At 34.8% G+C, this 13,271-nt stretch overlaps 1 protein-coding gene across 5 annotated transcripts in view; it reads right to left on the reverse strand.

Moving 5' to 3' along the window:
* LOC105045544 (E3 ubiquitin-protein ligase DIS1) overlaps nt 1-13,271 on the reverse strand; it is a 54,422-nt gene that overhangs the window by 30,766 nt on the left and 10,385 nt on the right. For 2 of the 5 annotated variants that reach the window (XR_012141583.1, XM_019850468.3), the window contains exon 2: nt 2,772-3,009. Coding sequence is in view for 1 of the 5 variants with exons in the window: in XM_019850468.3 (XP_019706027.1) it covers nt 2,772-2,981 (210 nt within the window). In the remaining 4 variants the exon portion in view is untranslated. Of the gene's footprint in view, nt 1-2,771; nt 3,010-7,472; nt 7,533-10,895; nt 11,167-13,271 lie in introns of all 5 variants that reach the window. The other 3 variants (XR_012141584.1, XR_003800933.2, XR_012141585.1) reach the window with 3 other exon arrangements.

Raw genomic sequence — 13,271 nt, forward strand, 5'->3', positions numbered from 1 at the left:
GCCGATGGTCCAAATTGAGCCATATGCCTGGCCACCTCCTCAAGTTGTCACTGACCATCCAAGCTCGCCTGACTGGTAGCTTGAATCTATGACTTCTCATCATCTGGAGTAGAGGCTTCCTCTAACTCCCTAAAGTGAAAAGAAAACGGCTCTACAGCTTGGTGGTCCACCTCCACCTTCTTCGAAGTTCTCTCCTTCGCAGCTCTGAAATAAACAAAGTGTCTCTTCGTTAGCTATCGAATCTCTTGTGGATATTTTCAGCTTATAGCTACATATATTTTCAGCATATAGCTACATAGGGATAACCACCAGTCAAGTACTGGTTCAACTTAGCCATCCCTCCTCTCCTGAACTCTATATTGCACTAATTGCATTTCCAATAGTGCCAACCCGAGAGCATCTACTCGTAATCCCAACCAATGTCACGCTCTGAATCTTTCTTCCTCGATGGATCCATTCATATAAGTTGAACAAACACGTTAGTTTAATAATTATGTAAAAAAAATAAAATTTTATTTTCCTTATTTAAATTCTTTTTGAATTAATTTTATATTTTTTTATTATTTTTAATTTTAAAAAAATATTTTAAATTCAAAAAATTAATTTGACCCTAGATCTATGTAGAATCTTACAACAAACATTACATATATTTTTCTAAACCCATGAACGTGCATGAAATACTACTTATTTTTCAATTTTACTCAAATTTAGGCCTACGCTATTATGCACATGATGCATCAAATTTGGTAAATGGACACCAAATTTATGTAGAGAGTAGCTTCATAATATTCTAGCTTCACAATTATTTTTCAAATTTTATTTTTTAATAATTTTTTAATCCAAAATATATTTTTAATTTATAAATATATATATTTAACAAAAATAAATGATTTTAGTCACATAATGTACATCATCCATAGATCTACAATATATGATAAAATCATACCAAAATCAAAAATTTTTAGCATAATCTCCCCTTCTCTTTCTAATTTCTATGAATTATCAAGCTTCCCAAAACAAAAAGAGAGGGAAGGGAGTAAGGGATGTGAGGAGAAGCCTGCATACCTTGAACCTTTAATTTCTCCTTTTTTTTTGTCTATTATTTTGCTGGCGGGGGGAGAATTTGTTTTGAGCCCTCTCTTGCTCATCCTACTTTTAAACAAAATGGGCCACTTTTCACTGACCGATTCGTACCGGCCGATTCAGCCATGTACTAAACCAAACCATCCAATTTGGAGCTTTTTTCGATTTTTGGGGCCGAACCAACCTGATTTTGCACGGAGGCTAACTACATCCCACCAATAGGTCTAACCAAAAAAGAAATTATGAAGCAAAGACCTACAATAAAAATGTGTTTCTGTAACAAATATTTTGAAACAATAGTATCGACTATAGTGTTCGTGGATACATTAATCCACTTCATTTCAGTTGCACTTCAATAATAGATAATGCTAGAGCAACCTAGGCTAATCTAAGTACAATGCAGGTTGCTTTATGTTTTCCCGTAATTTCTCTCTTTTTCTTTCATTTATTTTAAAGATTTCCTCTTGCCCACTTGGTTTTTGCAGTTGTGCAGCTACTTCATTTCCTCACTCTTTCGGCATCAGTTGCAAAATATGGTTGATATATGTACAACTGGTTCCCTTACATCAAATTTTATGGACCTAAAAGAGTGCAAACAGAGGGGGAGCAACAACAATGGCATAAATCAAATCCAAAAAATGTATCAAAAATTCTCAATTTATTTCCAGACCATCAAGTTGACAGGTAGACTAGATGCAACAATCTCGTTTGCTGACTTATTTAAATTTGGAAGTATTAAACAATGAGATGTTGAGGAAAAACAAGCTACAACATATCCTGTTTTGCTGGCCTTAGGCATAACACATTGATGCATGAATAGCAGGACCCTTGGTGAATTATGTGATCCCCTTAAATTGCATGCTGTTGCCAATCATGCATGGCCATGTTGATGCACAAACCAAGCACATAAATGGCTGTGCATCAGTATAACAATTTATACAAATAAAAATATTACATACTATTATGATATGTTGTAGGACAGTTCTATTCACCCATAGAGAGTATTATCATATCCTCCATCCCTTAGTAGAAGAAAACTATTCAAGAAAATTAGTAACTATTTACTCAGGTACCAAGCCATTGTTCTGGTGAATTATCTATATGGCCTTTGTAGACACAAATATAACATGGAACATAAATGATACAATGAAGAATTCACATCCAATCAAATACTTACAAATGGTAACAAGGTAAGACCACAAGCACAAATGTGCCCTATTATAAGGCTCTAATTTCACAAAAATGTAAAAATGAATGCATGGCAATGAAGAGTCAAATCTTAAGTACCAAAGGACAAACTAGTATCAGCATATTCAATGATCATGAAAGTATCGACGGCTTTGATTTCTCCATAGGGCCACACTAATCTGGAATCTTGATGGTGTTGCAGTTCTTATGCATAACAGACTCCCTACATTTCACTAAAGATTTGGGACCCACTGAAGAGAAGCAGCAGTCTTTTAAAATAAATAAAAACTGAACAAATGAGCACTTTAGAGTCCAACCACATGCAGTGTGATTCAGAGGATTCTACATTTTATATGGTAAAATAGATATTTTCTGGTAGAGGAAACTATCCACATAATAACCAACAAACTAAGAACCATAAATAACAATTGAGAATAAACGGATTTTTGCTTTTTGGTGAAACAATGTGTAAATGCTTAAGAGTTGTATATCAAGCAAACCTGATGGATGGGTGGATACATAGCATTCAAGCAAACAGGACATTCTAGGAGTTCATAGACACTGCTAGCAACAGATGCACTTGGCTTTGGTAACTGATGAGCATAGTCATTCACATGCTCATTGATATCCATCATGTCTTCATTATCCTGAGAATCACTAGACTCAGGATTAATTCCCAAATCATTAAAAAAGGTACTGCTAGATGACATGACTAGCCAGTACAAACAACTGTAAGACCTGTTTCCAAGAGAAAAGAAGCCACGTCAATGTACATTTTTGATTCAATTCAGGTTATGGTTCATCATAGTTTTCAAATTTCACTATATCAAACTAAAATGTGCTTTTTTACAGTTTATGAGAAATGATGCACAAGATAGTCTCTCCTTTGTGGCTCAAACATACCCAGTTAATTTGTATTTGAGAAGAGTTAATGTGCAAACAGTCATTCTCACTAACAAAAAAAGCTTGCATGTCTGATTCTAGTAGGTATTACAGCAATAGTGGAAGTAATGTCCCAATAGGAGTTCCAAGTTTTTACAATGTAATGACAAAAGACCATTAAGGAAAGGATAAAAACAGCATTAAGTCATTATGGGATTATATACATGTGTGACCTGTATGTGCGCATGTGGCAAGGTTTAAAAATCTAAGCTATCAATTCTGTTCCGGCTATAACAGAAGTTTTGCTTCCAATTTCAAAAATTTCATCCAAAAATACATTAAAAAAATTCATAATATATTAATAAATTAGGGGAATAACAAAAGAAAAACAAAAAAAGTCAAGAAAATAAATTAAACATTTCTTTGTAGGTTATTATATTGTTTGTGGTCTTTGGATATATAGTTTCGGTGATATGCCAAAAAAAAAATTATACCTAGTTAAAAGCTACATCATTTGATCTCAAATTTTTTTCTCATTAAAACTGGAAGAGATGAAAGCGATATTGTCTATGATGTTCAGGATCTAGGGGAGTCCGACCAAGTGGAGAAGAGGAAGGAAGAAAATTCTCAAAATTACTATGTAACTAAGCTTGTCATGCTTTCATATCTACTTGCAAATCCAGGATATATCTTATTTTTTATAATTCCCCTTGAAATAATAGAAGATCTCACATCATTTTTTTTCATTTAATTACAATATAAGATATGACAGCCATATGATCTGAGGTCCAAGCTCTGGGGTGGTCAAACCTAGTGGAGAGGAGAGGAAAAAACTTCTCTAAATTCTGTGAATAAAATTTTAGTTGTTCCATATCTACTTCCAAATCCAAGTTTTGTTTTGCTAAAATGCTCTTTGGAATAATGAAAGAAGCAGAAGAAGAAGATCCAAGTTTCATTTTATTAAAATACTCCTTGACATAATAGAAGAATTGATGTCACATCAATTTTTTGATTTACTGACAATGTAAGACATGACAGCCATAAGATCTATGAGGTTCGAGCTCCAGGGTTGTCAAACCTAATGGAGAGGGGGAAAACTTCTTTAAGCATCTGTAATTAAACTTATAATTATTCCATACATACTTTCAAATCCAAGAAGAAGAAGAAGAAAGAAAGTTTGGAATCTTTGAACCATGATATATAGTTGTGTTTACTTGACCATACATCAGTCATCACAAACCTAGGTCAAATTTTAAAAAACAGCCAAAAAGTCACCATGGCTATCTTCAATAATGGGAAGCCAAAGAGCTAAAACCTATTCCTATCTAACGAGTAAAGGCTAATATGGACTCCACCATTTAGAAAAAAATTTTCAAAATATGTGCATGTTATCTGTATCAAAGGGTTGAGAAGTGCCAAGCTGATTCTAGTTTGCAATATAACAAAGACCTTGAGGCTTTATTATTGTTATGCTCATCCAGGCATTAATATTTGTTCGCAAAACTGATACAGCACATATTTGCTACTGATCCACTATAGTACGCTGTAATATCCTGCTTTTAATTAAATCTTCTACAGGGGCCTATTTCACACACCTCTAGGCCAGACACTTATATAAACACATTGAGGTTCGCCGAGAAGCGGCTTGAGTGAGATGAAGAGACTTTGCTTTGACAAGACATGAAGAACATATTACAAACTCATTTATATCCCTTTACAGAAAATCTACAGATAAGGCTTTGATTCTTACTGATATTATATGAAAGAAACCCAAGTAAATATAGAAATTAGCAAGAATCACTTTAGGGATAAGACAGAAAATCAGAAGTAAGAGAGGACAGGTAGAACTTGAAGCTCAAGAAGATTTATGATATGAAAAAATTTGGCATGCAGTGGTATAGATATGAGAATCCCTGCATGCAAATCCTGATTGAAGATAAATGATGTTTATTTTCCACTACTAGGAGGCAAAAAAAATACTGGAAGGCATTAGCCTACTCAATGCATCCACACAACATAAAAGTTAGCTACATTATTGACCCACTACCACATGCTTTTTCAAACAACTTTTTCTGTCAGGTGCTGGTGAAGTCATAGAGTCCATCCATTAATAATGAAGAATCACAAGGCAATATACATATACATACATACATGCATGCATGCATGAATGTGTGTTTTTGTGCGCAATTAAAAAATGACAGTTTCTTTAAAAACAAGGAATATCCCACTATATTCCTCTGATCATTTTTATACCAAAAATGCCCTCCCACTTTTCTATAATAGCTAACTTATCCCTTATTAATTTTAGCTATTAAAATAAATTAAAAAAATTGAAGGATTTTAGATTTCTTTTGAACATCCAACTTGATAAAATGATGAAAAGTTTTGTTCCAAATTGTATCATACTTGTGGAGAATTATTTTCTAAGACTAATTTGAGGGAAAAATGATATCATAAAAAACATGGAAAGATTTTGGATTGCTTTGAAAACCTAATTTGATAAAAATATGAAAAAAAAATTATTCAAAATCAAATCGTATTGTAAGGATTATTTTTCAAAAGCATGATATCACTTCTTTATTTATTCAACATTTTTATACTTTGTACATAAAATGTGACTTAAGATTCTATTTTCATTTTTTCCCTTGTGCATGAATTGCACATGCCGGGTTGCTACTATGTGTTTTCATGCAAAAAAAAATAATATCTCTTTATGTTTAGTTTAGATTTATATTTTGTGCATATTGTGACTTGACATTTTATTTTTCATTTTTCCCTCAAGCTCGTATTGTGGGTGCCTGGTCACTAGTGTGTGTGCATGTGTGATGATTTTGATCTATCTTCCTCTCCTCCCATTGCAAAAGGTTGTCACAGATTTTGATTTAGTTTTTCCAAGAGCAAATAAGAATTACATGCCAACCCTAGAAACAAACTTTGGCATGGGGTTATATATCTTATCATACACCTTGACTTTTATGTTTATATGTGCGAAGATGTTAATCTATCTTCCTCTCCTCTTGCAAATGGTAGTCATGAGAAGGGGATTGCATGAAGATATTCTATTTTCTATGGGAGTGAAATGCTTTCCATTTGATCTTGTCAAGCATTAATAACAACTCCATACCAACTTTGGTACCGAATGTTGGCATAGGATTATATCTTGTCATATACCTTAAGCTTTATTTAGATATCGAAGGTTATAACAACAACAAAAGTCGCATTTCAGTAATTATGTTTTGAGATATTTTCCTATTTGGAGGGTGAGCCTTGGTGCAATAGTAAGGATGCTCTATTGTGAGTCTGTGACCTGGGTGCCACAAGTTCAAATCACAGAAACAACCTCTCCACATATAAAGGTAAGGCTGCATAAACCTAGCCGCCGCTGCCTTTGTCTCACCATTTTCTCACACATCGCAAAAATGCAACAGTAAAGACAGATCAACTATTGTGTAGTTTAATAATTAAGAAATCAATTCAATGAAGCCAAGCACGGTCAATGGATAAAATCATTTATACTTTCATGTCAGCAATTAATAATCTTACTCACTAAACCATTTTTTAGACATAAGATCAGGCCACTAAACCAATTACAAGATCGACATTACACATGCATAATGTCAGGCCAGATTCATTATTACAGAAAACAATCATGTACATAAATTATAATGAGCACTTGTACAAACTTGTCTATGACAAATGCATTTGTCAGCTCTTGAATCAAAATTATCGAATTGACACAATAAAATGCTATGTGTACACTCTGTGGAACATTAAGTATCATAGATATCAAGATGGCATGCACATGCAAAGTCCCACGTATGCTGCTTCATCTGATATGTGCTGTAAGTGAATTATCATTTTATTTATCAGAGACAAAGAACTAAAAGAAAGCTAAAGACAATGTATATTCATATATAACTTATAACACCACAACTCCTAAGTACTATATATTTATTAACCATTAACTAGATAGGCAAACAATTTTCATTGATTATTTTGTGTGTTTTTGGTATCCATAACATCATGGTGGCCAAACACCAAGATGAGTTAATGGGCATGTACATTTCCTACCACAACAGATGCCATGCATTGCATCTTTCAAACTGATTCACTCACAATTAATATGCCCTTCATTTTGACTTGAGATAGCTTATGGATAGCTTAGGGATCTATTTTGCGCTAGGTGTTATTTTTAAATTTTAATTTCATTGCCTAATGCCTATTGCTGGATTAAAAACAGCCACAGCTTTTAGGACCCATAAGTTCAGATCAAGTTGTTCCGATACGTTATACATAATTTTCAGCCATCTTGATAGTACCTGTTTTTGGGGATGTGCCAGATGCACCAAACTGGCCTGCTTAGACCAAGAAATAATGACCTGGAACAATTAAAACAGGAAGAAGGGCATAAATATCTTTTACTTTTCCATTTTGTTGAATGTAAGTTTAATCAAGGCTATGAATTGAATAAGTCGATCGATAGTTCAGTTATGTCCTGATTTCCTAGGATTTGAATATTAATTGCATATGTCATGAATAAGAATGTAGTGCCATGCCAGTCCATGTTGTATGGCACATATTGTACATGCGACATAAAGGCATGATGCAAAGACGCAAACTTCTATACATGAACATCAGTTTCTATTGGCCAGTGTCAGTGTGTACTTGCAGAGAACCAGCATAGGTAGACATGACCCGGGACAGCCTCAATAATACTGTTACAGGCCCTCACAGATAGCTGGCTATTTGAGCAGCACAGCATGGCATGGCACAATACTTACCTAGCCATGCTAGCCATGACCAACATTAGTGCAGCATACCGTATTTTAATCCTGGTCATATATATGTGGAGAAGGGCCACCAAATATTCCAAAAGTTAATTGAACAGGTTCTAGTTTCTTCTTCAGACCTATCCCTCTGTTCTCTCTTTCACTTAGTAGATAAAGTTCCCATCAACTAAGACATAAGCATTTGCATGAGGGGCATAATGCATTTGCTGATAAACATCACATTGCTCTCTTATGGAGATTGCCTCTGCAAAATCAATTATCTGTTTCAGTTTTCTGCAAATATCACATATCTGACTTAAATTTTAGACTTCTCCTTGTAGAATTGATTGTCTTGACCTATTCTAGAGCACCACGTTATCGATTACAAATGTACAAATGCAAATATGGTATCATCCTTTCAATTACAAAACCTCAATGGAGCCAATTACCAAAAAATCATCAAATTCCAGCAAACTGTTACACAAAAAAAAAAAAAAAAAAAAAAAAAAAAAACCAGAAAGCTTTTTTACAAAGTCGCATGTACCATAGACCTTATGTTGGGCGAGTGGTCCAGTCCCCTAGTACGGTTTATAGAAGATTATCAAACTTGGATGCAACAAACATATCTTTTGACCCTATATTCTGTATGGATTTCAAAAACCCACGAAAGCAACTAATTGATCAATTTTGCTGACAATGGTCTCATTATGATTTCTCCACAAAAGCCCACAACCCATCTTTTCAGATTATGTTCTTTATTCTCCCTATAAATGGTGATTTATGACCTGCCCAGCCAACTCCCCCAAAATCTGCCTCAAATAAACAGGTTTTGCGGAGGGTTTTTCATAATTGTCATACGAGTTACCTGGCACCAACCTAATATAACTAGGTTGGCAACATGTCACCATGGGTTGGGCAAACCCTTAAGAAACATCCCTATGTGCCCAAGAAATTGGTAGCAGTGCAATAGGCCGTGGGCTAGCTGACGCTTGCTTCAAGTGATTAGGAAGGCCATGCAGTTTATGATGAAGAAAAAGAATAAATAATATTGAGGAGATAACTGGATAACATAAGGATTATAAAATTGTCTTGTCAGCTTTAATTTTCCTTCTTATCTCTCACTTGATTCTGATGCCTAACTCTAGATTTCCTCTTCTTGACCCTATTGTTTTTCATTTTTTGATATATATAACACATAAACGAAGCTCTTATTAGGTTGATAGGTTGACACAGGCCCATATACAGGGTGAGTATGACTTTCTTTCCGGCTCAACTATGAATTAGTGAGACCCAAGCTGAGGCTCTTTTGAGTTTTGATACAACCAAAATCCAGCTTGACTTAGCCCCTTGCTATGCTAATTCTTCTACCTGGATGGCCAACTATACCCAACTAATCTAACTTAAATTTTAGTCAATTAATGTCTTTTCCATCAATTCAAGCATATATAATGTGTTCCTATAGAGATTTCTTCTCCATTTTGTCAAAAGGTAGGGGTGAACCTTAATATAATGAGTCCTCCTCCACACGTGGTTCACTGTAATAAAACCCCTCCCCAACCTCCCAGTTCAATTTTTTAAACGCGCCGCCTCCCGCACCCCCAACCCTCATGATGGTTCAAGCCCCCCCCCTCACAATCAAACGGTTTCTTTTCACCCCCACTCACAATGATTCAAGAGCATGCCCCCCCTGCTACTTGCGACTGTTCAAGGGTTGCAATGGTGTTCAACAACATGCTGCCCCCCGCTGCTCATGATCGTTCAATGGTTCCAGAGCCTGTTGCCCCCAGCAGCTCACGACTGTTCAATTGTTCCATGGTGCCAAACTTGCTCTCTCTCGGCCATCACCTGTAAACCCTCAACCCTCTCTCTCTCTCTCTCTCTCTCTTGCTTAGGGTTAGGGTGAGAGTTTAGACAGCTCCTGTCCCTCCCTCCCTCTTCTTCTCTTCTTTTCTCCCTCTCCCCCTCCCTCTTTATGTTTTTTGTATACCCCAAAACACGACTGTATATATATCCATACCATCCCAAATCGTTCATCGGCCAATATGCTCGAGTACCAGCTCAGCAAACCTTGGTACCATGAATAAGTGAAAAAAAAACTTACCATTTAACTCACATAGCACACATTTACCATTAGATCTCAAGCATCTATTTAAGCTATCATAAAAGAACACTTCCAAGGTTCGGTCTTAGCACAATAGTGAGGTTGCCCACTCCATTGTGACTTGAGCGTCCCGATTCAAAATATGGGAATAGCCTCTTCGCATGAAGGGGTAAGGTTGCATACATCTAATGATCCAACCCTTCCTAAACCCAGCAATGGTGGCAGCCTCCTGCAGTAGGGTGCCTTTCTTCAAAGGAACACTTAGAGACATAAGGCAAGTGGAGGTTTACATTCTTTAATAGTTTTGGAGGCCAAACAAGTGAACAATCTTGAAATGCAGTCCCTCATGATAGAAATCAATTTTGAAGTTTGGCCTCCAATGTCTCTTCTTGCTACTTGAATTATCCGTTGAAACTACTACTCATGATCTATTGTTTTGGGTTTCTAATACCAATACTAAGTTCTCGAACATTCAGGCATCATGGCTTGGCATCTATATTTCCAGATTTCTCCTTTAAATAAATCCTTATAGAGTTGTTCGGCCTACTAATTTTCATGTCCTTCCAGCTTACATTTTGCTACCATTTTAAGTTAGGATTCTCTTCTTTTCTCCTCTTTAATTGTTTGATTTCTTTCCTTCAATTGCTTGGAACAATAAATATTTAACAGACATGCAACTTGCTCCTCTTTCATTAAGATTAACTACCTCCAATACAACTAGAAAGCTTTTACTGAAACATGCTACAATGATTATTGTCTAGTTTCATAGTTGCCACTGATATAGCTCATTGGGTTCTAGATTATTCTTATTCAGCTATTTAATCCCTTGTGACACAAATCCTTAAGCAAGTTAAACAATTAGAAAGAGTTACCTTTTCCAAGCATCGAGCTTCTCTACCTCCACATCTATTGCAGCTCAGCTTACTCAGCCTTGATCATTCCTGTGATATTGTTTTGTGCATGATCTGTCTCATCCATCAGATTGTCTTCTCATCAAGATTTGACGGTGCTTCGCATGTTTTATCACTCAATACAACATGATAATTCAATTTTCTAACTCTTAATTGTTCATTAGCTCTTTGTAAATTTCAATCTGTCAATCTTGACATGTATATGGTGAACTCTTCCATTGATCTCAGAGATCTTCTAAAACAAAAAGAAAAGGAATCACATTTTTGTGCAACAATTAGTATTTGCCAAAAGGCTGGCTTTTTTAACATGTGAAAAATCATAGCAGCTGATAAGTCAAATATTTGTACATTTATTTTAAGTATTTTTGGTAATTAATAGTGCTAACATCTTCTAAAAAACCTAATTTCATAATTAAATTGAATTTTTTTACAAAAATAAATAATTTTAAAAAATATGAAATTAGAGCATCTTTATGAAAAATAGATATCAAACTAATTGAGTAATTTAAGCATCAAAATAATTGAAGAATTAATAAAAAATTTAATTCATATTTTTTTCTATTTTCAAACACAAAATTTGAGCAAAATTAAGCAAACATACCCAAAAATCAATTTTAAAAAGCCTTCGATACACGATGAACCGACTGGCCGGTCCATAGAATCAGGGGCGTGGTCCACAAGCACAGTTTTGCAGTCCACATCGCGGCTCATGGTGGGCAGCTGAGTTTTGCGCGATCCGACGAATGAGATTGCGTTGAACACCCGATCGGACGGTTGAAGACGTGCTTTAACATATCCAACGGTGGTGGCCCACATCGTTTGCATGAGCCGATGGTTCCAAGTGATCCTAAGCACGATCGGACGGCTGTGGTTGGTTGCCGGTAAAAAAACTAAATAGAGAAACTGATTTTTGCACAATCCGATGGTCCAGAATCAATCTCAGGTGCAATCTGACAGCTGACATTGAATCCGACTGAGAACTAAAGATCTTTTGTGCTGATCAACGGTCGAAATTCAATCCATCACCCGATCGGACGGCCAGTATCGATCCCGATTGTGATAAGGAGATAAGCGGTGATTTTTCATGCGATCTGGGCAGTCCAAACACGATCCGACAGCCAGAAATATTGTACACATGTTGGACACGTTTTTAAGGGGTTTTAGGATTCCGTTTTCTATCAGAAAAAGGTAAAAAATTCATCTATAAATAAGGGAGTCCGGGAATAAGAGAAAAGCAAAGAAAAATAGTGGAGAAAATAAGAAAAAATAAAAAAAAATTAGGAGAAGTTTAGGAATCCAAAGAGAAGAAGGAGAAAAACCAGTTTGCTCCACGGAGTACGAAGGAAGGAGAGATGGTCAACCATCTTCCTGATGAGACTGCACCGATCAACTTCAGATCTTTGTTACAATTTTATTTTATTTTATTATTTTTTAAATTTTTTTGTAATTAAATTTTAATTTTAATTAATACAAAAATTAATTTTATTGCACTTTTAAATTTTTGTTCTCTATTTTTATTGCAAGTAGATGCTAAGATCTAGTTAGTAGATCTTAGTACCAATTTATTTTTATACACTTTAAATTTCTTTCTTTTATTTTTATTGCAAGTAAAAACTAGGATCTAGATAGTAGATCCTAGTACCTGATTTATTTTTTGTACTTTTAATTTTTATTTTTCGACTTAAATTGCTTTCCTCAAAATTTTATTTTCTTTTTATAAAAATCAAAGTTATTAAATCAAAGCACTGCCTTCTCTATGGATTTCACCCAACTCGCTACTTTCTACATATTTTTAATATTTTTAAAAAAATAATCAAAATTAATTTGATAATCACGATGTCCTAACGACAACATCGAGACATCAATTTTTGGCACGGTTGCCAGGGAAGGCACTAATTTTAACATTTGATTTCTTTGATTTTCTTATGAATATAGCTTACTAACTTTTTTTTATTTTCTATCTTTTTTACAGAAAAAAAAAAAAAGAGAAAGAGAAGAAAAGAAGGGTGAATGGCTATTTTTTTTAATGAGATCAATCCTAACCCTAACCCTAAACTGCTTTCTTTCTTTTTAATATTAATTGCTATTTTTTTTCCAATTAACATAAAATTCACCCACATAAACCTAATAAAAATCGCATGACAAGAGTAGAAACTTAATTGTTTAGAAGCATTCATCTTAGATTTACTTTTGATGATCGCTGGAGATAAAGTAAGCTTTCAAGTTTGATTAATTTCATGTATATAATTTAGTTGCATGGAACTTCTTGTTTGAAATTGGTTATGCATATTCATCTCAAATCAACTTAAGGGCAACACCCATTAACAAGATGAGGTG

The sequence above is a fragment of the Elaeis guineensis genome, chromosome 5 (genome assembly GCF_000442705.2).
Source record: "Elaeis guineensis isolate ETL-2024a chromosome 5, EG11, whole genome shotgun sequence".
NCBI lineage: Eukaryota > Viridiplantae > Streptophyta > Magnoliopsida > Arecales > Arecaceae > Elaeis > Elaeis guineensis.